General features: G+C 41.0%; 1 protein-coding gene across 5 annotated transcripts in view; it reads left to right on the top strand.

Annotated features, from left to right (window-relative positions):
• Window positions 1–26823, top strand: part of NEDD4 (NEDD4 E3 ubiquitin protein ligase) — a 247024-nt gene that overhangs the window by 169525 nt on the left and 50676 nt on the right. For 3 of the 5 annotated variants that reach the window (XM_056572380.1, XM_056572378.1, XM_056572381.1), the window contains 4 exons: window positions 4092–4209; window positions 6102–6260; window positions 9038–9103; window positions 10842–10961. In XM_056572380.1, the coding sequence (XP_056428355.1) occupies window positions 4092–4209; window positions 6102–6260; window positions 9038–9103; window positions 10842–10961 (463 nt within the window). Of the gene's footprint in view, window positions 1–4091; window positions 4210–6101; window positions 6261–9037; window positions 9104–10841; window positions 10962–14147; window positions 14166–26823 lie in introns of all 5 variants that reach the window. The other 2 variants (XM_056572379.1, XM_056572377.1) reach the window with 1 other exon arrangement.

Raw genomic sequence — 26823 nt, 5'->3', positions numbered from 1 at the left:
TATCACAAGGGGCACTTGTTGGCCCAAAGTAAGTCCATCCACAAGAAATCAAATAACTCAAAACTAGAACTCAAACCCCTAGGTTCCAGGGTATCAAATTAATATATTTTCTTCTCTGCTCTGGACATCTTGACCATAAAGCTACCTCCTCTATAATCTTTTCTAATAACTTGAAAACCTGTAAAAGTTAAACTGTATGGGTCACTGTTATGGACAGTAGAAAATAGACAGTGGATGTTTCAAATTTCCTTTTTTGATATATATGCTTTGCTTTCATAATTTTTAATGTTTTTTTTGTTCTTCCTATATATTGTGTTAACACACATTTCTTTTTAATTTGAGGGTGATTTTTATTTACTACAGACTGGTACTGCCGTAGGCATCAGATTCGTGCCAAGCTATGCCAACCTATTTATGGCATCTTGGGAATAAGACAACATCATTCTCAGACTTGGCTCGGATCTGGTGCTCTGGCGGAGGTATATAGATGAAAGTATTTTAATTTGGAGGGGGTCTTTGGTTGATTTAGAATTATTTATACACGATTTGAACACTGATGATCACAATTTAAGTGACTATTGGTAAGGTAACATACATAGTAACATAGATCATAAGGTTGAAAAAAGACCAGAGTCATCCAAGTTAAACCTATTGCCTTAATGAGTCCCTACGGAGTTGATAGAGGAAGGCAAAAAAAAACTCTTATACTAGAGTTAAAAATTCCTTCCTGACTCCAAATATGGCAGTCAGAATTAATCCCTGGATCAACCTTCTGTCCCTATAAATCCAGTTTACACAACCAGCGATGTTATTACTCTCTAAAAATGCATCCAGACCCCTTTTGAACTCTTAGAGTTCACCATGACCACCTCCTCTGTCAATGAGTTCCATAGTATCACTGCTCTTACAGTAAAGAACCCCCATCTGTGCTGGTGTAGAAACCTTCTTTCCTCTAGACGTAGAGGATGCCCCCTGGTTATGAATACAGTCCTGGATATAAATAGATCATGGGAGAGATCTATGTACGGCCCCCTGATATATTTATACATAGTTATTAGGTCTCCCCTAAGCCTTTTTTCTAAACTAAATAACCCCAATTCTGATAATCTTTGTGGGCACTGTAGTCCTCCCATTCCCTGTATTACTCTGGTTGCCCGCCTTTGAACGATCTCCAGCTCCACTATATCTTTCTTGTACACTGGTGCCCAGTATTGTACACAATATTCCATGTGTGGTCTGACTAGTGATTATTACAGCGGTAGAATTATTTCCTTGTTGTGGGCATCTATGCCCCTATTGAAGCACCCCATGAATTTTTTTGCCTTGGCAGCAGCTACCGGACACTGGTCACTACAGCTAAATTTACTGTTAACTAGGACTCCTAAGTCCTTTTCCACATCAGTCGTCCCAAGTGATCTCCCATTTAATACATAATCCCAGCCTGGATTTTTCCTCCCCATGTGCATTACCTTACATTTATGAATGTTGAACCTCATCTGCCACTTCTCAGCCCAAACCTCCAACCTTTCCAGATCCATTTGTAACAGTTCACTGTCCTCTATTGTGTTGACCACTTGGGGCACGGGCGGAGCTTAGTGACATCACCACTGCTGTTCCCAGGACCCGGGACCCAGCAGAGAGCAGCAGCGGTGACTTCACTAAGCTCCGCCCGTGCCCCAAGCCCGGGTGCCTGGAGCTGTGGAGCTAACGGAGAAGTTTACCGGAGATCCCCTGCATGGAACAGGACAAGGTAAGTACTGTTGTCATCAGTGTCACCTGCACTACCTGTCGGTACCGACAGGTTAGTGCAGGTGACACTGGTGACAGATTTCCTTTAAGTGGAAAATAGATCTTATTACATGTAATGCCAAAGGAGTACTATATATTCTAGAATGTAGATGTAAAAAACAATATATAGGAAGAACTAAATTAAAATAAAGACAATTTAAAATTAGAATAGCAGAGCATATAAATATGAATGGACATCCACGGTTTAATCCATCTAGTTTAATTTTACAGGTTTTCAAGTAATTAGAAAAGATTGAAGAGGAGGTAGCTTTATGATCAAGATGTCCAGAGCGGAGAGCAAAAAAATATATGAATTCGATACCCTGGAACCCTAGGGGTTTGAATTCTAGTTTTGAGTTATTCGGTTTCTTGTAGACGGGTTGACTTTTGTCCAACCGGTGCCCCTTGTGATATAGTATTGGCTGGAAACACTTTATTGTATGTGTTCCATCTCTTGATAAATTAAACCTGTATCGTGTGAGTTCAGCACCTTAAGAGAAGTCTACTTTTCTTGTTCGGTATACCATTACCATTCTGCCCTTGACTGCATATCGTACCAGTGACTATACAACATTAGCGGAACTACATCTTCCCACTACTCATTTGTTACAGCTGCATTGCTGACATCAGACGCCAGCCCACGGATACTCTGGACTTGCCAGTTGGGAGCTGCGGTCTGTGCTCCCGGCTTCCATCTTCTGCCTCGGGTTAACCAAGGATTCAATAAGCGGCAGCACGTTAGATCAGGAGACGCAGCAGCCTATCTCTTACCATCGGACTTGCTGTGTCTGCCAGCAGCCGTACAAGATGTCTGGCTATTAACCCTTTAGATCTCTCAATCAAAGCTGATCATGGGACCTAAAGCCGGAAACTCAATGTTCTTGTCTGGTTGCTACGGGTGATCGGGACCACCGTGGGGGGCAATCACATGGTCCTGATCACCTTAACTGACTGCCAGAGGGTCCCTAACTTCCTCTGTGCCGTCGGATCTTCTTTGTGTTGCTTTAGACTGCTTTGGCAGGCTAGAGCAACAGACTGCAGTTAACAGTGGTCAGTGCTGTGTAATAGCACTGCATTGATCAGTGTTAGAAATCAAAAGATTCCATGTTATAGTCTCCAATGGGGACTATAAAAAAAATAATAAAAACATTTCAGAAAGAAAAAAAAAGACTGTGTAGAGCCCCCTCCCCCTAATAAAAGTTTGAATCACCCACCTTTTCCCATTTTATAAATAAAAAAATAAACATATGTGGTATCACTACCTGCATAAATGTCTGAATTATTAAAATATAATGTTAATTAAACCGCACGGTAAATGGTGTAAACGTAAAAACAAATACCAATCCAGGATTGCGCATTTTTGGTCACTTCATATAGCAGAAAGAAATCCATAAAAAGTGATCAAAAAGTCCAAAAATGGCACAGTGAAAAACTACAGATCACGGCGCAAAAAATGAGTCCTCATACAGTCCTGTATGCGGAAAAATAACAGTTATAGGAGTCAGAAGGGGACAATTTTAAGCCTACTGATTTTCTTACAAAAAGTTTATAATTTTTTTTTCACTAGCAAAATAAAACCAAACCTACATAAATTGGGTATCTCTTAAATCGTATGGACCTACAGAATAAAGATAATGTCATTTTTACCAAAAAAGTGCACTACGTAGAATCGCAACCCCCTAAAATATATATATATATATATATATATATATATATAATTTTTTTTTTTTTTGGCTTCACCATACATTTTGTGGTAAAATGAGTGATGCCATTACAAAGTACAATAAGTCCTGCAAACAAGAACCCCTATAGATGAAAAAAAGATGGAAAATTTGAAGAGTTATGGATTTTAAAAGATGAGGAGGAAAAAATGAAAATGCAAAAACTTAAAAATTGCTGCGTCATTAAGGGGTTAAAGGAGCTCTCTGGCAAAAATGTACTTATCCCCCATCCACAGGATAGGGGATAAGCAGCTGACCACTGGGCCAGTGCGTGCTCTGTTTATTTCTATGGGAGTGCCAAAAAGACCATAGTACAGCACTCGGGCATCATCTGTGCTTCCATAGAAATAGAGTGTGTGCCATCTGCTGGTAGACGAAACTCTCTCCTCACTAAGAGAGCCAGGGTCCCATCCCGGAAATCACAGGGGGTCCCAGCAGTCGGATAGGGAATAAGTTCATTTTCACTGGAGTTCTCCTTTAATCATGAAACAATGTGCATACTGTAATAGAAAAATATTTGAGAATTGCTCTCATGTAAATAAAAAAATATATATATATAAATATTTTTTTTTTCTTTTGCAGAGATGGCAATGCAGGTCCGGAAAGTGGCAGTGTTCAGCTGGAGGCTCAACGTGCATTTACTACTCGAAGACAAATCTCTGAGGATACAGAAGTTCCAGAAGCCAGGGATTCTCCAGAGGTGATATGATAATGCCCTCAATTGGGTCTGAACTGAAATAGCAAGTTTATCAAAACCCACAGCAATGTGAAATATATTATAGGAACATTTTAATGAGAATATTATAATTGAGAATAAAATGTGTAAAACTCTGAAATAAATTAAAAAGATTGCATACGTTTTAGACTCTGCAAAGTACAATCAGGCAAAATAAGGTTAATGAACGTGAAAGTTTTCAGTTTTTGACTTTCCTCAGTCATAAAAATTTTATTTAGCAACTAAACCATATATCATATTTGAACTAATGATGGTTAGTGAACATATCATTGAATACTATGTTGTTCAACTCTAGCGTGACTTTGCTACACAACACGCTATCATTTCCAAGCCCTGAAATTTTAATTGGGCTATATACTGTGTTTTTATACAATGCATTTAGGGACCCAACATAGGATTGATGAATATATGTTGGGTTGTCTCTCCAACCTGCACAAAGCCCCAGGGACATTTAGGGTATGTTTCCACATACTTAATCTGCTGCAGATTTTATCGTGGATTTAACAGCATAAAATCTGCAGAGTGAAATCTGCAGCAGATAGTATACACCTAAACGTACCTTTATTTGTGTATACTGTATAAGTGAAGAAGCCTTTTATATGGAACACATTTTCTTTCCTAGAATGACAAATTGTTTCACTTTTTATTACATTTGAGCATAGCAAACATGGAAAGGTGTAGTTTTGCAAGCTCAGTTTTGAAACTCTGTAAGCCCAGGTCGGCCCAAACAAACCTGTTCCTTAAATTCTTCCTTCGTGTTAGACATGGTAAGGAAGGAGTAGAGAATTGTGGAATATTTGCATGAGTCTTTGTGGAAGTGAAGGGACATAACACACAGCGATTATGAATATACTTTCTATGTGAGGGTTGAACAATGCAACATTATTGGATTATGCATTGACTGTCATTAGTCCAAATTTGACATACTATATTGCTTTCTTTTTTTTACATACATTTTTATTTGTACAGCTTTTCCTGCTGAACGTTACATAGACTAATGTGTTCACATTCCTTAATCTAAGTTGCCTGCTTTATACTTTCAAGCAAATAGAAGAATAGCATTTGTTTTGTAACATGCAGTATCCGGCATTGTTGCATTTGTGTAGATGCGGCACTGTGCTTGGTGCACATGCTGAACACCCCACATTCACTTATTCCTTATTCTTTTATTATGGTAAGTAAAGAAGCTGGGAAATGATTTTTGGAGAAACTTCAAGCTGTATTAAAAGTGTCATAAACAGTTTTTGTAAACAAGCAGGTTATGAAATCTTTGATTTAAATGGCGGTACAGATATTTTTTTCTCAATGTGAATCCTTTTACTTCAGTGATTTACAGACCTTTTCAGCTCGGCCACACTTTGATTTGTTTAGGACCACACTGTAGGTAGCTTTCCCCCTGTGTATTGGGGCACCTTGTAGGTAGGTTGCCTTCAGTAGGTAGCATTCCCCCTTTATATAGGGTACCCGTGTAGTTAGCTTTCCCACTGTCGAAAGGACCCCCCAGGTAAAAAAATAAAAATAAAAAACTTCTCCAGCTTTTTTCAGAGGCCGCAGGATGCCTCACTCCCTACAGGACGTGTACAATGGGTGCCTCCCATAAGAAGTAATTTTTTCAGCTTCACAATGTCGAAAGCCCCTGGAGACCTCAAAGCTAGGACGTGCTAGGAACCCTGTGGCGGTGATATGCTACAGGGGTCCTAGCGCATTGCGTCTCAATCTTCCCCACTACCTTGCAGTTCCTCGTGGCACACTGGTTGGAAACCACTGCTTTACCATATTATATAGTACAATTAAAACTAAAACAATGGATGCAGATTCTGCCTGAAGATTTACAGTTTTTATGATTTATTTAATAGAGCTGGGAAATTATTACAGAGGATGATACTACGATCTACAGCAACCATACTAATCAGCCCTTGCCTGGCAATGATCTCCTAGCACAAGTCACTGATGAGCTGAGCACCAGACTTCACATATCTGGAAACATAATCACTGGTAGACAAAGCTCCAACACTGTGAGTAATGCTACTTGCACCTATAACATTGTTAAAATTAACTGAAGAGATGTGCTACCTTAATGCAGTATTCTCATTTCATTATCATTGAAGGGTATGCATTGCTATAAAAGTGCTGCAGCCCCTTCATTCACAGGATCAGCATTCCAACAGTTCAGGCCACAGCAGATCATAAAGTGATGGCATAACACTAGGATATGACATTACTTTACAAGATAGGAATACCCCTTTTAATATACAGTTTTCTTTTTCATTGAAGAGATATTGCTTTCCAGGCTTGTATAATGGAATCCTCCCCAGGGAGTGACACATGTAGTCAGTTATGTCACCAGTTCTGATGACCAGTAGAGATGAGCGAATTTACAGTAAATTCGATTCGTCACGAACTTCTCGGCTCGGCAGTTGATGACTTATCCTGCATAAATTAGTTCAGCTTTGAGGTGCTCCCGTGGGCTGGAAAAGGTGGATACAGTTCTAGGAGACTCTTTCCTAGGACTGTATCCACCTTTTCCAGCCCACCGGAGCACCTGAAAGCTGAACTAATTTATGCAGGATAAGTCAACTGCCGAGCTGAGTAGTTCGTGACGAATCGAATTTACTGTAAATTCGCTCATCTCTAATGACCAGCTTTGAAAGCTTGATTTTATTGATGGTAAAGATATTAAATGGTAATACAAGAATTTCCACAAGTTACTTATTCTTAACCCAAAAAAATTGCCATATGATACATCAAGTAAAATAAGTAAGGTTTGTAATTTACTCCCTGTAAAAAAAAAAATAATAATAATAATAATTTAAACAAATAAAGATATATCATTTTTTTAATTTTTTTTTTTTTTATATCACTTTCATGGCCTTATAAATCTGGACACTAGGGGTCTCCCTTCTGGTCCAGACCACATGTCATCTGCTCAAAAGCACAGACTGCTTAAAAGCAGGAGACCAAACTTAGGAAGTGCGGTCTGGCCATAGGCAGTAAATAGCACTCGCTATCCCTGTTTCATACACAGGCAGAGAGAGAGTGCTATTCACGGTCTATGGCCAGACCGCAGTTCCTGAGTTTGGTCTCCTGCCAGTCCTGCAGAAGACCAAAATCTGTGCATTTGAGTAGATGGAATGTGGTCTGGACCAGAAGGGTGACATAAAAAGACATTTTTTTACAGGTAGTAAATTACAAATCTTATTTATTTTAACAGCTGTATCATATGCCAAAAAAAATTATTTTAATGACTGTGCCCATTTAAGAACAAAGAGAGTACCTGTACACCCTGGTTCCATTACCCCAGTTTGAACCGTACTCACGAGCGGAGTCCTGGTTGCCATCAGCAGCCAGGACCCACAGTTAATGCCGGACATAAACGATTTTGATAATGCCCAACATTAAGGCTAGGTTCAGACTACGGAATCTCCGGGCAGAAAATTTCCGCCCGGAGATTCAAGTGTGGCCAGCGCTGACTGAATCAGTCGGCGCTACGACCGCCCAGACACTACAGTCTCCAATAGACTGCAATGTGTTCCGCGAGTATTTCCGCCTAAAGAAAGAGCAATGCCATTCTTCAGGCGGAAATTTCCAAGCGGATTTTCCGTTCACAAATTCCGTGAACGGAAACCCATTCACTACACTATACATTTTAGCAAGCGGAATTTCCGCCTGCAATTTCAAAGCTGAATTGCAGGTGGAAATTCCTAAGTCTGAACCTAGCCTAACCCTTTAGACTAAATGTGGGATCTATCGGTGCCGGTTAGCTCAGCGAAGCTGATTGGTACATCTGCTGTGGAATCGCTGGTCCCGATCAGCGGGAGTGCCCTTAGATGCCTCCTTGCCGTCCAATCGGTGCTCCAGCTAGGATCTTCATGCTAGAGCAGCAGAGCACCAATAACACTGATCAATGCTGAGCCAAAACTCAGCATCAAACAGTGTATGTCTTCGCAATATTCCATTTTATAGCTCCCTATGGGGACAAAAAAAAGTAAAAAGTGTAAAAAAAAAATTAATAAAAAAAAAAAAAACTGTTAAAGGGGTTCTCCAGCCAAAGAGCAGCACCCGCACTGCATATTAAGTCTTGGAAAGCCCTTTGTTTCTGGTACTGGGGACGTGACATAACACCACGCCTCCTCATGACGTCACTCCAGAGCTTTCAGAGACTGGAGGCGCAGCCTCGCCTAGAATACGGGTGCTGCACAGAGATCGTGGGGGGGGGGGGGGGGTCGGGGGTCCCAGCAGTGGGCCCCCCGCAAGCAGACATATTTTCCCCTATCCTTTGTATAGGGGATAAGATGTCTTTGGCAGGATAACCCCTTTAATAAATGTGAATAAGCCACTCCCCTAATAAGTTTGAATCCCCCCCCTTTCCCCTTTTGTAAATAAAATAATGTAATAAAAAAAATAAACAAAGATATGTGGTATTGCCGCATGTGTACATAACCAAACTATTAAAATGAAGGTAGTTGAACCACACAGTGGATGGCGTGGATGTTAAAAATACCAAAGGCTAAAATTGTGCAAGTCTATGGGGGGGGGGGGGCACGTTCCATAATGCCTGTGGTTTTTTTCAGTTGCACCCCACAAATTATTTGGTTTAGCCATAAATTTTGTTATGAAATGATTGATGTCATTACAAAGTACAATTGGTGATGCAAAAAACAAGCCCTTATATGGGTCTGTAGGTTCAAAATTAAAATAGTTATGATTTTTAGAACGGGAGGAGGAAAAAAACTAAAGTGCAAAAACGAAAATTGGGTGGGGTTAATTTTTTGTCTGTTTATATTTTATGAAGGCCCATTCCAGCAGAAGAGAGAACCTGCAACCATATACACAAGAAGAACTCCCCACATTACCTGTTGTAAGAATATTTTTACTTCTAATGCATGGCTACTTTTTGTCTTAACAACATCTTTAGACAAGGTTTTCAACGTTTAATTTTATTTAAATTTATTTTATTTTTTTCCTGGAAATTACATTTTTTGATCCAAAGCCAGAAGTGTATTTAAAAAAAATTGGAAAAATGCAGGAAGAACTTATACTTTTCCTTCCTGCTGGATCCACTTCTGGCTGTGGCTCAAAAACTGCAGTTGGAAATCCAGCCTTAAAGGACAACTGTAGTGGTACAGTTTTATATATGCCCATGCCCGGGCCTCAAAAATAAACAAAATAAACTCATACATACCTTCCTACGAGCCCCCATTGGTCCAGCACAGGCCTCACGTCACATCATTCCAATTCCTGGGTACGGGGACGCCGCAGAGCCGTCGGCGTATCACCGGCCGTAGCGATGTCCCGCCCCGGCTGGTGATAGGCTGAGCCCACTCTCATGTAAGGAGCTCTGGCTGGCTTCTTACATGACAGTGGGCTCAGCCTATCAGAAGCCGGGGCGGGACATCGCTATGGCCGGAGATACGCCGACGGCTCTGCGGCGTCCCCGTACCCAGGAATTGGAATGACCAACGGGGGCTCGTAGGAAGGTATGTATGAGTTTATTTTGTTTATTTTTGAGGCCCGGGCACGGGCATATTTAAAACTGTACCACTACAGGTGTCCTTTAACCTTGTCTTCTTGAGTGAGTGCAGCATGGACATCTCTTCGGTCTGTGAAAGACAGGCATGTAATCTTTTTTAATTTCTATTTATATATTTTATTTATATATTTTTTTTTCTTAGAGAGAATATATATTTACCTAACCATTTTAAGGTATTATTCAAGGTTCGACAAATGTTTTTAATTGCGTTCTTCAAAAAACAGCACCACACCTGTCCTGAGTTTGTGTGTGGTATTTCAGCTCAGTTTTGTTGAAGTTAAAGGGGTGCTCCAGGAAAATTAATAAAAAATACCCCAAAGCCACCACAATACCTGTGATTTTTCCTGCTCCTGTGGCCCCTGTTGTCTCCTGAATATTGTGTTTTCTTGCAGCCCAGACTACAACTCCCAGCAGTCAGTGCAGCTGCCAGCCAATTGCTTTTGCTATCTGTGTGCATGCTGTATTGTTGTCAGCAGCACACACTGTACATGTCTTTTCTTTCAAACTATCCCCCCAGTAATAAATCATGATATTCTCTGAATGGTAGCAGTCAGTGATTAGATCTACATCAGGAAAAGAGCAGCCTTATGTGCTGAGGAAACGGGGCTGTTTTTCTTGGCAAGATCCTCACACACTGGGAGAGGGAAGGTGTGGCTCTGAATCCAGAAATCATGTGGTGTTAGTCTTCCAGGATGGTGGGGGCTAGTCTCATTGAGGGGTTTACACAAAGACGAGGATCTAAGAATGACGTCTTTCTCTCATTCCCTGTATGTAAGTGACAGCTGAAAGAGGGAAACTGCTCTATATAGCTAATGAATGATATTTAGACAAATACATAGGTTGATGAGAGGGAAAGGATGGACTATGGGTTTAGTTCCCCCGGAGTGCCACTTTAAAGGAGCTGAGATGTAATAACACACACAAGATGAGGACAGCTGTGGCACTATTTTTGGTGGGGAAAAAAATGTTTTTCTCTCTCCTGAATCACCCCTATAAATGACATATTTATCAATGTTACATTGGTAATACTATATATCTCTTTTAAAACCCTACTGTTTTACTTTAGTTGTTACCGACCTCTTCAGGGTTACCGCCTGGTTGGGAGGAAAAACAAGACGAGAAAGGAAGGTCATATTACATAGATCACAATACAAGAACTACAACATGGGAGAGGCCTGTAGTTCAGGTACTACACAATTGTTGTCTATTTCACTTGTGCTATTTTACTAAGAGTGTGAACACTATTTAAGGGTTTTTTCCAACCCTGTGAAATATTCTACAAACAGCTGACAATAGTATAAAATATAATAATACTCTGCTTACCAGACTCCAGCTATGACATGGAATGCCACATGACTGCTGAAGCCAAGAGGTGATATTGTGCCATTACTGAAATCCCCACTGTGCCATTAATTGTCACTTCTGTCTCCGGAACTGCACAGAGTAGAAGAGGTTTGCTATGGGTATTTGCTTCTACTCTGGACAGTTCCCGAGACATGTCATCAGTGAGCACTTAGACAGAAAAGAACAACTCAACTTCAGCAGCTCTTTTAATAGAAGTAATTTACAAATCTGTTAAACTTTCTGGAGCCAGTTGATATATGAAAAAAAGTTTTTTCCTGCATAATCCCTTTAAAGGGGTACTCCTGTGGAAAGCATTTATTTTTTTTAAATCAACTGGTGCCAGAAAATTAAACAGATTTTAAAATTGTTAATAGCCTGTTTTGACCTTAAAGGGGTACTCCGCCCCTAGACATCTTATCCCCTATCCAAAGGATAGGGAATAAGATGTCAGATCACCGCGGTCCCGCTGCTGGGGAGCCCCGGGATCCCCGCTGCGGCACTGCGCTATCATTACAGCGCAGAGCGAGTTCGCTCTGCACGTAATGACGGGCAAAACAGGGTCCGGAGCATCGTTACGTCACGGCTCCGCCTTGTGACGTCACGGCCCGCCCCTTTCAATACAAGTTTATGGGAGGGGGCGTGGTGGTTTTCACGCCCCCTGCCATAGACTTGCATTAAGGGGACTGGCCGTGATGTCACGAGGGGCGGAGCCATGTCACGCTGCTCCGTCCCCTGTATCGCCCGTCATTACGCACAGAGCGAACTCTCTCTGTGCTGTAATGATAGCGGGATGCCGCAGCGGGGATCCCGGGGATCCCCAGCAGCGGGACCGCGGTGATCTGACATGTTATCCCCTGTCCTTTTGGATAGGGGATAAGATGTCTGGGGGCGGAGTACCCCTTTAATGAGCAAGGCAAATTTTCAAAATCTGACATGCGTCCACTTATTTGGTAATAACTTTGGAATGCTTTCACTTATGAAAGCGATTCTGAGACAATTTTTTTGTGTGACATGTACTTTACATTAGTGGTAAATTTGGATTGATATATTTAGCGTTTTTTGTAAAAAGAAAGATATATATATATATATTATGAAAAATTAACATATGATATTTTCTGCTTGTACGACAAATAGCCATGCTGCACCAAATTAATGATTAATTCACATCTACAATATGTCTACTTTATATTCCCATTATTTCATAAACATTCTTTTACTTTTTTAGAATGTTAGGTTTATAAGTTTAGTAGCAATTTTCCAGATTTTCAAGTAAATTGGAAAAACTGATTTTTCAGGGACCAGTCCAGTTCTGAAGTAGAATTGAGGGGCCTCTGTTAGATACCCCCATAAATCACCCAATTTTATAACTGCACCCCTTTAAGTAGTCATAATGACATTAAAGAAGTTTATTAACCCTTTAGGCGTTTCACAGAATTAAAAGCAAAGTGGAGTGGAATTTAAAATTATTCATTTTTTTTTGTAGCTTTTTCATTTTAATCCATTTTTTTCAGTAGGTTTTGACAAATAAATAAAGCTCAAGATTTAGTCCCCGAATTCTGACGTACTTAGAAATATGTGGCCGTTGTGCGCTATGTGTCTCTCACACAGGCCTCAGACATGAAGGTGTGCTGTGTGGATTCTGTGGATCCTTTTAGTTTAGGATATTTTGTTGGCATGATATAAAATTACAGGGGCCTTGGGGTGCAATAAATCTTTTTTGGAGAAAAGTTGACACTTTCATTGGTACCATTCTGGGGTAAATGGACACTCTGATCGGTTTTTCTTTTATTTTTTTATGAGGCAGTATACATAAAAAAAAATCTATTCTGCAGTTGTTTATTTTTATTTTTTAGGTCGTTCGTCGTGTGGTATTAATGACATGTTAACATTACACTGCAAGTTGATAAGATTATGGCGATATCAAATTTATATACAATTTTTTTTATATACTTTAGTTCATTTATGGCATAAAAACTATTTTATTTATTTATGAATTTTTTGTGCAAACTCATGTTTGTATGTCGCCGCATTCTGTGAGCTTTTTTGGGGGTGTATTATACACATATGTAATTCATTTTATTATATATATATATATTTATTTTTAAATAATTACATTTTTATTTTTTTTAGATTTTCATTTATACATTAACTCAGCAAAAGCATGTTACAATTTCACACAGATTTAAACACAAGTATTCTCCCACCATTTAGAGGGAGGGATCCATGAAGAGAGAAGGAGAAAAAAGAAAAAAAAAAAAAGGGGGAGAGTATTTTTCCTGTTTTATGAATTTACACATACTCATTAGTCTTCCTTCTATATTTATTTTCAATTTCTATCAATCCATCTCCGCCATATCAACCAAAATGTATCTTCATTCCCTCTTTTAATATACATTGCCTTTTCCCAGGCAACTATTTTTTCCATCTTTTGGATAAAAAGGTCCCTGGATGGTGGATTTGGATTTTTCCAGCGCTGGGCTATCAACTTCCGCGCATTATATAATAGTCTTCCCACCGCTAGCTTACTATTATCTTCTATCGGCAATTCCTCCACATAACCCAGAATACATATTTTAACCTCCCTATCAATATCTACCTCATATATTGCGCCAATATAGTCTATAATTCCTTTCCAATATCTTTTAATAACCCGGCATTCCCACAACATATGAAGTAAGTTAGCACTGGAGCATGTACACAGAGGACATTTTGCCACTTCTACATACCATATTTTAGCTAACAACACCGGAGTCTGGTACACCCGATACAGTATATACAGCTGGGAAAGTCTTGCACCCTCTCCCAGTGCCTGGTTAGGTACACTACTCAGAATAATATTCCATTGATCCATTGCCACCTGATGCCCTTCTCTCCATTTATAAAAAGCTGGTATATTTTGCTTTTCCCATTCCTTCATAGCTATAAGTTGATACAGTTTTGAAATAAATCCTGTCTTCCTTTCGTTCTTTATTATAAAATCCACTGCCGGGTCCTTGCTTAATTTAATATTTATATATTTTTGTTACAGCCATCGCATGCCTCAGCTGTAAGTATTGGAAGAAGGCATTTCTAGGTATATCAAATTCCTCCTGAAACTCCGAAAAGGAGCGTATATTTTCCCCTATATATAGCTCTTTTAATTTCCTAACTCCCGCTTTCTTCCATTTTTCAAAACCTTCTAAGTTACTTAACTCCTTAAGTGTATCGTTCCCCATATCGGAGTGTACTCATTAACCTGACCAACTCCTCTAATCTTTTTTATATTATTCCATACCCTATGCATTAGATCAAACGTAGGAAGTTGTTGACTTTTTTTTTTCTTAAACTCTACTTTTTCTAAGGAGAATATTAAGTTTTTATCTCCGCCTAATATGCTTTTTATCATTCTAGCCAGAATACTTCCGTCATCCACTTTGTACCAATTCCTGAAGTATTGACCCTGGGCAGCCAAAAAATACCACCAAGGGTTGGATAAGGCTAGCCCCCCCCCTCATCTTTGGGGCGCTGCAAATACTCTAGTTTTAGTTTTGGTTTCGGTTTACGGGCATTCCAAATTAGTTCCCTGAATTGTGTGTTAATCCTCTGAAAAAGACTAACTGGTAACCAAACCGGTGCATTATGTAGCAAGTATAGTAATTGAGGCATTAAAATCATTTTAATAAGATTGATCCTCCCTACGGGCGATAGTTTCAGCTTCCGCCATGCTGCACTTTTATGTTTAAACTGATTTAACAGAGGTAGCATATTTCTGTTTTGGTACTCCTGAATATTTGGTGATTATTTCTATTCCCAAATATTTAATTTGTTTTACACATGTAATATTTATATTTTGATTTATTTGAATATTTGTAACTGATCGTTCTAACGGCATTAGAAACTACTTTTCCCAGTTTATTACAATCCCCGAGAGCTCTCCATAACAAGAGATTCCCTCTATTGCATTTTTCAGTGAGGGGCCCATATCATTCAGAAACAATAGCGCATCGTCTGCGTAAAGAGCTATCTTATTTTTATGGGCCCCGTACTGAAACCCCTCTATCATCGGAGCTGCGCGGATATATTCTGCCAAAGGCTCCATTATAATGGCAAACAGCAATGGAGACAAAGGAAATTTTGCCGACACCTGTCCATTTACTCTAATACATGCCATCGGGCTATTGTATAAAAGTTGGATCCATGATATAAATTTAGGGCCAAAGCCCATTTCCTCCAGATTCGCCCAGAGACAAGGCCATTCCACTGAATCAAATGCTTTTTCTGCATCTAATGAGAATATGGCCCTGTCTCTGGGAGAATCCGGAGGAATTTTAATATTTTCTGAAGTCGATCTTCCCGGGATAAAACCTGTTTGATCCGTATGTATCAGTGTTGTTATTACCTTATTCAAGCGGGTTTCTAAGATTTTTGCTAATAATTTAACATCATTGCAAAGCAATGAAATTGGTCTATATGATGCGGGTAGTCGAGGATCTTTGCCCTTCTTCAATATGACAATGATAATTGCTTGCCGCATTGATAAAGGGAGAGATCCGTCGACCAACGCTTGTTTAAATAGATCTAGCAATTCCGGTAATACAATATCCCCATATTTTTTATATACCTCTATTGGAATTCCATCCACTCCAGGTGACTTATTATTGGGGGTCGCTTTTACTGCTAACTCAAGTTCCTCTAGAGCAGTGCTTCTCAAATAGTGGGGCAGGGGGCGCGAGGCTCCGTAAAGGGGGGCTCATTTGACCTCGGCAAATACTCACTCGCAAGCGGCGTCCCACACGGCGTCGGTTGCCTAGCAACTCTATGGCTGGAGAGAGGGAGCAGCGCGGCGCGATCACTGGAGATTGTCCCAGCGCAGCCCCAGTAGCAGCCCGACGCGGAGGACCACGTGACCGCCAACGCACGTGACACATGCCGAGGACCCGTGGAGACATACAGGAATCAATACGCCGGTTCCTAGTGCCACTCACAGAGGAGAAAGAGCAGGACGCCGGCATGTCATCAAGGCAAAGTCGCAAAGATACATCCGCAGCATCACCAGGTGGGAAAACAAGAGCTGAAGCACAGAAAGATCATAAAGAACAGGGGTCAAGGAGAGGAGGTAGGACAAACACAAAATCTGATAATAAAACTGAAAAGGGGAAAATAAATAGTAACCAGGGGATGGAGGAGAAAAAAGTATACGAACTAGAAGACAGTACCCTGGATCAAAAGGAGGAGGGGGAAGGTGCAAAAAGACGCTCTGCAGGTAAAGTTACTAAGCCCTGAAGGTAACCTAGATAAAAAAAGGGCATAATAGCAGGAATGCAGGAGTGGAAGGGGTACAAAGCACACCGCAGGAGGATACCAATAATAAGGGTCAATATCCATTACAGGAGCCGCAAGTAAATACCCCCCCCCCCCCCATACAATAGACCACCCCCAGGTTAAGCTAATAAAGCTATTCTTTGTTGTAAATTGATCCACATTTCTTTCTTTTTTTATTCTCATATACGTTAATAAGAATACAGTGTTATGCAGAGGTGTACTTATAACAATTTTATAGACAAATTATACTATTTACAGTCGCACGGGGGGCTCAAAATTTTTTCTTCTTCCTAGGGGGGGGGATTGACAGAAAATAATTGAGAAGCACTGCTCTAGAGTAAGCTCTGCTTCCAACATATTCCTATCCTCTACTGATAATTTAGGGAGATTTATTCCTTGTAGAAATGCCCTTATATGCTCAGATCCTTTCTGTAATTTAGACACATATAGCTTTGAATAATATTTTAGCATAAACTTTGCTATGCCTTCATTATTATTAATCTCGCACCCACTTTCATTTAACAAAGATAATATATTGACTGGTGGTTCTTGTGCTCTAACAATATTTGCTAACATATGGCCTGCCGCCTCCCCTTCTGCATATAGCACTTGGTTTTGCATCATCCGCCTATTATTGGCGGCCTACAGTAAATGTTGTCTCAATTCAGCTTTGTCTCAATTCAGCTTTTGTCTCAATTCAGCTATTTTATTATATTTTTAATTAAAAAAAAATTTTCCACTTTTCTCACTTTTTTTTCACACTTTATTGATTTTTTTTTTTTTAACTATTATACGCATACAGTCAGGACCGTAAATGTTGGCACCCCTGAAGTTTTTCTAGAAAATTAAAAATTTCTCACAGTTAAGGATTGAATTAACAAATTTTTTGCTATACACATGTTTACACTCTGTGTGTGTATTGGAACTAAACCAAAAAAGGAGGGGGAAAAAGAAAATTGGACATAATGTCACACCAAACTCCAAAAATGGTCTGGACAAAATTATTGGCACCCTTAACTTTATATTTGGTTGCACACTGTGTCCCTGTCCCCAAGTCCTTCTTTGATACCATTCATTCCCTTCTCTCCCCGTTTATCTGGGGTCCCAATAGGCCCAAAATTCATTTCACTACTCTGTAACGCCCTAAAGTAGAGGCAAGTTTATTGGGTTGTTGAGGAGACCATGCCTGATGCAGAGCAATCTCTTGATAGATTTGTCCCATCTATGACTCTGCGACTTATGCTAGAGAGCTCTACTCTGAGGGGCCGCGCATACCTACCTCTTCATAAACTGGCTATAAAAGTCTGGGGGGGCGCTAAGGTGCTATACGGATACACAGATATACCCTCAGACACACCGTTACGGCATAACCCGAGCCTCACACACATCGATGAAAGTCTGGACCCAGCTTTCTGGCAGATTGCTGGGGTGCATACTTTGGAACAATTGTACCGTGATAAAGTTTTATGTTCATTTGACCAACTGCAATCTAGTCATTCCTTGCCTAGACAAAGTTTCTTTAAGTATCTACAGCTGCGTCATGCACTAAATGCTCAGTTTCCGTTGGGGAGCCCATCCATCTCTGCCTTTCCACTGACAGGGGTTCTGAAGTCCCAGGGACCTAGGTGACTGGTGTCCATCCTCTACGCGTGTCTTATCCAGGCCAAGAACTCACGCTCGCAGTTGCCGGCTGTTCAGTACTGGCAGTCGCGCATTCCAAACTTAACAGGGGATGACTGGGAGGAGATTCTATCCTCGCATATGCTGGTATCCCCGGCGACCAACAATAAACTTATCCAATTGAACATTATTCACTATAGCTACATTACCCCCATTAGACTCCACAGAATGGGTCGATCTGACTCTGATGCCTGTCACCGTTGTGGTGCAAACGGAGCTGACTTTTGGCATCTCCTTTGGGCATGCCCCCAAATTATGTTCTTCTGGCAGGAGGTCCTCTAACTTCTCGCTCAGATTGTGCAGCCTCCCCCCAGCTGACCATCTAATCTGTCTATTTGGTGTATTAAACGAAGAGGTGTGGATGCATCATGTCCGCACGTTCTTGCAGGAAACTTTCTTCTTGGCCAGGAAGGCAGTCGCACTAAAGTGGATGGACCCACGTCCGCCTACCCTGTCTCAATGGAAGGCTCAGGCTAATGCTGTGATAGCCTTTTCCCACATAGTTTACAAAAACAGGAAATGTCCAGGTAAATTCCTTTTAGTGTGGGGTGCTTGGTGCTCCTCTCCTCTTACTCAATGTACGTACTCTATGTCCACTTCTCGTGCTTCGTAATAGTACTGCCTAATTAGTCCTTATACTGTATAGTTTCCTTTTTGTTTTCTTATATGTCCACTTTCTAAGTCAGCGTCTGTTCGTCCTATGTCACCTGTCTTATCTCTTATACTCCTTCACCATTATTCTCGGTCTGTATGGTGGTTAATACCCTATTAGGACATCTTGCTGAGTTCTAAGTTTACATGGCGAACGTTCGCCAGTTGTTAATTTGTTTCCTTGTTCTCTTTAACATATTCCAGTTACCCAATGTGTAGGCCTCTGTGGTTTGTACCTCAGGATTTTGTTGTTTATATTTTGTACAAGTGACCTTGTTCATCAAGGCCTTACTGTCTTCTGCTTTTGGTATGCCATCACTACCTCTGAGGGGCCATGTGGTCGCTGGTTGTTTACTCTTCAATAAAACGAATAAAAAAAAATATTTGGTTGCAAACCCTTTGGAAATCAGTCGCTTCCTATAACCATCAATAAGCTTCTTACACCTCTCAGCCGGAATGTTGGACCACTCTTCCTTTGCAATCTGCTCCAGGTCTCTCTTATTGGAAGGTTGCCTTTTCCAAACAGCAAATTTTAAGATCTCTCCACAGTTGTTCAATGGGATTCAGATCTGGACTCATTGCTGGCCACTTCAAAACTCTCCTGCACTTTGTTGCCATCCATTTCTGGGTGCATTTTGACGTATGTTTGGGGTCATTGTCCTGCTGGAAGATCCAAGATCTCGGGCGCAAACCCAGCTTTCTGACACTGGACTGTACAGTGTGACCCAAAATCCGTTGGTAATCCTCAGATTACTTGCACACATTCAAGGCACCCAGTGCCAGAGGCAGCAAAACAACCCCAAAACATCATTGAACCTCCACCATATTTCACTGTTGGTACTGTGTTCTTTTCTTTTGTAGGCCTCATTCTGTTTTCGGTAAACAGTAGAATGATGTGCTTTACCAAAAAAACTTATCTTGGTCTCATCTGTCTATAAGACATTTTCCCAGAAGGATTTTGGCTTGCTCAAGTTCATTTTGACAAAATGTAGTCTTGCTTTTTTATGTCTCTGTGTCAGCAGTGGGGTCCTCCTGGGTTTCTTGCCATAGCATTTCATTTAATTTAAACGTCGACGGATAGTTCACGCGGACACTGCTCCCTGAGCCTGCAGGACCGCTTGAATATCTTTGGAACTTGTTTGGGGCTGCTTATCCACCATCCGGACTATCCTGCATTGACACCTTTTAATACATTTTTCTCTTCCATCCACGCCCAGGGATATTAACTACAGTGCCATGGGTTGCAAACTTTTTGATAATGTTGCGCACTGTGGACAAAGGCAAATCTATTTCTCTGAAGATGGACTTTTTTGGTTATCAAGTCCTCAGACAGATATCTTCATCTCTTTCTGTTGTCCATGCGTAGTGTGGCATTCACAGACGCACAATGCAAAGACTATGTGAACTCTCCTTTTTGTCTGCTTTAAGGTGTGATTTTTGGATTGCCCACACCTGTTAGTTGCCCCAGGTAAGTTTAAAGGAGCATCACATGTTTGAAACAATTTTATTTTTCCACAATTTTGAAAGGGTGCCAATAATGTTGTCCAGCCCATTTTTGGAGTTTGGTGTGACAATATGTCCACTTTGCTTTTTTTCCTCTCTTTTTTGGTTTAGTTCCAATACACACAAAGGCAGTAAACATGTGTATAGCAAAACATGTGTTACTGCAATCCTTTTCTGTGAGAAATTCTTCATTTTCTAGAAAAATTTCAGGGGAGCCAACATTTACGGCCATGAGTGTAATTCAATGGAGTACACATCAGCACTCCATTGAATTATGCCTGTCTGTCAGTACTGACAGGCATAGGATAGATCAGTCCTTACCTTAGGTAGGGACTGATCGTTCATGTTGCCTTGACAATAGAGGCCAATGTAAGTCCTCCGGTTACCATGGCAAGCATCGGCGCACTGTTTTCACTTTGCAGAGTGCCGATCAGTGACAGAGGGAGCTCCCTCCACAGGGAGGGAGCTCCCTCCACAGCATCCACAGGGTTAACCCAGCATCGGAGCGAAGCTCCGATCCTGAGTGCCCGCGGGTGGCCTTGTCCGATGGAGACCCCCTCACCGTCAATCGCTTCACACAGTGAAGCAACGGGGGAGAGGGGGAAGGAGGAGACCCCCGCCAGGTCCCTGCTATCGGTCTGTCTGTACTGACGGACCAATAGAAGCGATCGCTGGCCGGTGACCGCTGCGATTGATCCCTAGCCGGCTTCAGGGAGGCTCGTCTGTGCAGCACAGCAGAGCTCAATAAACTGTCACCCTGCCCGATGGCGCTGTGACAGTTTATTCTCAACAGGTATGCGGGAATCATCCCTAATCATCATGTACATGTACCTGATTTTGCGGGAAGGAGTTAAAGTAGTGGTCTCTTTCAATTGCAGCATAATCTTGAAGATATTTCAAAATAACTCTAAAATGACTCCTTACCCTAGAAAAAAGCTCTAAAGCCACTAGGTGTCTCCCTTCCCTGCAATTTGCAACTCACTACCTGTTTAGGGGAATCCAATTTCTAGCAGCAAAGAGACCAGGACTGAAGGTAGTAAGTGGGGTTGAGGCTTAGCTAGTGCTATGCACAGAAGAGAAGCACGATGGTGTTAAAGGGGTACTCCGCTGGAAAATATTTTTCTTTTAAATCAACTAGTGCCAGAAAGTTAAACAGATTTGTAAATTACTTCTATTTAAAAATCTTAATCCTTCCAGTACTTATCAGCTACTGAATGCTCCACATGAAGTTTATTTCTTTTTCAATTTCCTTTCCTTTCTTTTTTCAATTTCACTTTCTGACCACAGTGCTCTCTGCTGACACCTGTCTCTCTGTCTCAGGAACTGTCAAGAGTAGGAGCAAATCCCTATAGCAAACCTATCCTGTTTTGGACAGTTCCTGACATGGACAGAGGTGTCAGCAGAGAGCACTTGTGGTCAACAGAAAAGAAATTTGAAAAGAACTTCCTCTGGAGCATAGTAGCTGATAAGTACTGAAAGGATTAAGATTTTTAAATAGAAGTCATTTACAAATCTGTTTAACTTTCTGGCATCAGTTGATGTTTTCCAGTGGAGTACCCCTTTAATGCCTCTGGAGCCTGTCTGTTTCCTACAGTGGGTCTATGCTGTGTATGAAAGGTAAAAGCTTCTCTTTCATTTCTGACAACCCTTAAATGGGCACTCTCTTTAAAAGAATTTTTGCTATTGCACTCCTTATGGTAAATAAAAAAGATTTCTAAAATACTTTGGTTAAAAAAACTTAAGTTTTCTATGTTTTATTTGTGCTTAAAAAAGCTCCAAAGTAGACTTTCCCCCATCTCATCCACAGACTTAGGGCAGAAGCCCAAACACAGGAAGTGCAGGCTGGAGTGCTGAGGGGGGGGGGGGGGGGGGGACGGGGGGGGGGGGGGGGGGTGTCCAACCAACAGCATATGGCAGTTAAGTGTGAGAGGAGCTATGATTGGATGAGGCTAGACCCCCCCCCCCCCCCCCCAGCACTCCAGACTGCACTTTCTTTGTATAAGATGTGGAAAAATGTGCTCTTGAGCTTTTTAAAGCACAAATAAAACATAGAAAACTTCATTTTTTTTCAAACAAAGTATATTAGAAATATTTTTTATTTACCATAAGGAGTGCAATAGCAAAAATGTATTTTAATGCGTTACCCTTTAAAGTTCTGGGCAGCTGTCTCTTGTGTAAATACTTTCCACTACTGTATTTAGACAGTCTGCCTAACATTTAGTCTGCATGCTTATCGTCTTAATCATCATCAATAGCAGTTAAAGGACAACTGTAGTGGAACACTTTTATATATGCCCATGCCCGGGCCTCAAAAATAAACTCATACATACCTTCCTACGAGCCCCCGTTGGTCCGGCAGTGCTGACGTCATTCCACTTCCTGGGGACGCCGCAAAGCCGTCGGCGTATCCCCGGCCGTAGCGATGTCCCACCCCGGCCTGTGATAGACTGAGCCCACTGTCATGTAAGAAGCCGGCCAGAGCTCCTTACATGACAGTGGGCTCAGCCTATCACAGGCCGCGGTGGGACATCGTTACGCCCAGTGATATGCCGACGGCTCTGCGGCATCCTCGTCCCCAGGAAGTGGAATGACGTCAGCACTGCCGGACCGTGAGGCCTGTGCCGGACCAACGGGGGCTCGTAGGAAGGTATTATTTTGTTTATTTTTGAGGCCCGGGCACGGGCATATATAAAAGTGTTTCACTACAGTTGCCCTTTAAGTACTTAGTTTAACCCCATCCTTGCCATACTGCTGTTTCTGTTGTTTCTTTCCCTTTTGGTTACATAGCATCTTGCAAACCCAGTGTTTTAACTACCTCTTCTTTCCCTACATTCCATATTTAGTACTATACTATGTAAATCATTCCTCAGCCTAGTGCCAGCCTTTGTAGCCCAATACACTTTCACCAGCACTATGTCATGTCATTGCATAGCAAAGATGAGTCTTGTCCTGTGATTAGCCACAGAAGTGAGGGAAAAATGTCCAGATTTTTTAAATCAACTTGTTCATTTAAAACTTCAACTGGTGCCAGAAAGTTAAACAAATTGGTAAATTACTTCTATTAAAAAATCTTAATCCTTCCAGTACTTATTAGCTGCTGAATACTACAGAGGAAATTTTCTTTTTGGAACACGGAGCTCTCTGCAGACATCATGACCACAGTGCTCTCTGCTGACACCTCTCTCCAGAGCAGCATATGTTTTCTATGGGGATTTTCTCCTACTCTGGACAGAGGTGTCAGCAGAGAGCTCTGTGTTCCAAAAAGAAAATAATTTCCTCTGTAGTATTCAGCAGCTAATAAGTACTGGAAGGAGGTATAGTAGGGCTAATATAGTATACTGGTCGTCCTGACCCAAATTATCAAGGCAATTAACTAGGAAATGAGAACTTGATATGCTTAAACCATAACATTTATTGTAGACTATTAAAATAAATGCCAAATAGTTACCTCAAATAAATATAGGTGTAAAGGTGATGGTTACAGTGCTCTAGTTACTAGAGCCCACAAGGACCCTATGGTAGCAATATGGATCCTGAGCTCTCAATATGGTCATGTAATGACCACTGTTCAGGCACATATAGCACCAACAATTATTGCTCACAATAGTACCCCCACAACAGTAATAAGTGAAACTGTGTAAGCGTCACAGGGGACCGATCCTGGTCACACCTAGCCTAATGCACCTTATTTGTCAGGTGCCTGGTGCCAATATCTGGACGGTCGTCATCCTGTGCAATAAAGGAAAAGCAAAAATATGGACAGGTGCCCTTGTTGGCACGTCTCTGAGAGGCGTAATATGCCCACCGCTGTTGCTTCCACACAGTTTCGTTGGAGGTATAATGATCTGCTCTACCCTGCTGCAATGGCAGACTTTGAGAGAGTCTGCCATTGCAGCAGAGTAGAGCGGATCATTATACCTCCAACGAAACTGTGTGGAAGCAACAGCGCCAGGCATATTCCGCCTCTCAGAGACGTGCCAACAAGGGCACCTGTCCATATATTTGCTTTTCCTTTATTGCACAGGTTGACGACCATTCGGATATTGGCACCAGGCACCTGACAAATTAGGTGCATTAGGCTAGGTGTGACCAGGATCGGTCCCCTGTGACGCTTACACAGTTTCACTTATTACTTTGCATGAGTTAACTGGGGGTATAACTAACGCAAATACATAACTCTACTTACATAAAGATAATATAAACAAGATACCTCTTTATCATTTATTATTCTTTACGGCTCACCCCCCCCAGCGGTTTCTCCCCTGAAGAAGTCACAAATAACAGTGTGACCTAAACGCGTTGGGTGTTGTGGGGATACTATTGTGAGCAATAATTGTTGGTGCTATATGTGCCTGAACAGTGGTCATTACATGACCATATTGAGAGCTCAGGATCCATATTGCTACCATAGGGTCCTTGTGGACTCTAGTAACTAGAGCACTGTAACCATCACCTTTACACCTATATTTATTTGAGGTTACTATTTGGCATTTATTTTAATAGTCTACAATAAATGTTATGTTTTAAGCATATCAAGTTCTCATTTCCAAGTACTGGAAGGATTAAGATTTTTTAATAGAAGTAATTTACAAATCTGTTTAACTTTCTGGCACCAGTTGATAAAAAGTTTTCCACCGGAGTACCCCTTTAGTTTGTAAATTACTTTGATTTAAAAATCTTAATCCTTCCAGTATTTATCAGCTCCCGTATGGTCCACAGGAAGTTCTTTTCTTTTTGAATTTATTTTATTTCTGACCACAGTGCTCTTTGCTGACACCTCTTTCCATGTCATGAACTGTCCAGAGCAGGCACAAATCCCCATAGCAAACCTATCTTGCTCTGGAAAGTTCCTGACATGGACAGAGTTGTCAGCAGGGAGCAATGTGGTCAGACAGAAAATAAATTTAAAAAGAGCACTTGATTTAAAAAATAAATAAATAAAAAATTCCACCGGAGTACCCCTTTAACCCCTTAACGACCACGGACGTAAATGTACGTCCTGGTGCGGCGGTACTTAGCGCACTAGGACATACATTTACATCCTGTGTATGACCGCGAGCATCGGAGCGGTGCTCGCGTCATACACGGCAGGTTCCGGCTGCTATCAGCAGCCGGGGACCCGCCGGTGATGGCCGACATCCGCAATCATGCGGATGTCCGCCATTAACCCCTCAGATGCCGTGATCAGTACAGATCACGGTATCTGCAGCAGTGCGCATGTTAAAATAGATGACCGGATCACTCGCGTCGCTACCGCGGGGATCCGATCATCTGTAATGGCGGACAGAGGTTCCCTCACCTGCCTCCATCCGTCGCCCATCGCCTCCTGCTCTGGTCTGAGATCAAGCACACCAGAGCAGGAGATAGCCGATAACACTGATCAGTGCTATGCCCTATGCATAGCACTGAACAGTATTAGCAATCAACTGATTGTTATAACTAGTCCCTATGGGGACATAAAAAGTGTAAAAAGAAATAAAATAAAAAAAATTTGAAAAATTGAAAAATAATAAGTAAAAAATACTGAAAAATCCCCTCCCCCAATAAAAATTAAAATTGTCAGTTTTTCCCATTTTACCCCCAAAAACTGTATTTTTTTTTTTGGCATAACTGTCCAAACTATCAAAATATAATGTTTATGATTCAGTACATGATTCATTTTTTTCCCAAAAAAAATTATAAAAAAATGATCTAAAAGTTTTATATATGCAAATATGGTATCAAAAAAAAGTACAGATGACGACGCAAAAAATTAGCCCCCATACCGCCCTATATACGCAAAAGTGAGAAAGTTATAGGTGGTCAAAAGAAGGCGGTTTTAGATTACTGATTTTGTACAAAAAGTTTTAGATATTTTTTTAAGCGGTACAAAAATATAAAAGTATCCAGCCATGGGTATCATTTTAATCGTATTGACCCACAGAATAAAGAACACATGTCATTTTTACAGTAAAGTGTACAGTGTGAAAACAAAACCGTCCAAAATGTGCAAAATTTTGTTTTTCGCGGACGCAGTGATCTAGGAAAGCTGCGCCGTAAATGTACGGCACTGTGCGCTAAGTACTTCTTAACAGCGCCGTACATTTACGGTGCATGTCCTTAAGGGGTTATGGTTAAAATGGGCTTGGTCCTTAAGGGGTTACAACCTGCTGCCAGGTCTGCTTTAAAGGGGTACTCTGGTGGAAATTTTTTTTTTTTTTTTTTTTTTTTTTTTTTAAATCAACTGATGCCAGAAAGTTAAACAGATTTGTAAATTAGCAAAAATAGATTTAGTACTCAGCTCAATATCAAAAAGATTAAATGGTGGATGTCTGGTGTCAAAAATAGAGAAAAAGAAGGATATAATAAATATGTTGTTTATTATAAGATATTAAATGATGCGTTCCCACAGGGCCCTACGGTAGCGCACAAGTGGTTAAAAGATACAATAAAATATAAAGAAGCAATTGAGTATTACACTACAGAGCGAACATGAATGGTATTGATGATACTCTCAATTTCATAAGTTAATGTGGCCATTGGCCAATGTATCTAATATGGCTGCCAGCCATATAGTGATACACTATATG

The sequence above is a fragment of the Hyla sarda genome, chromosome 4 (assembly GCF_029499605.1).
Source record: "Hyla sarda isolate aHylSar1 chromosome 4, aHylSar1.hap1, whole genome shotgun sequence".
NCBI lineage: Eukaryota > Metazoa > Chordata > Amphibia > Anura > Hylidae > Hyla > Hyla sarda.
This window is presented reverse-complemented; position numbering and strand designations above follow the sequence as displayed.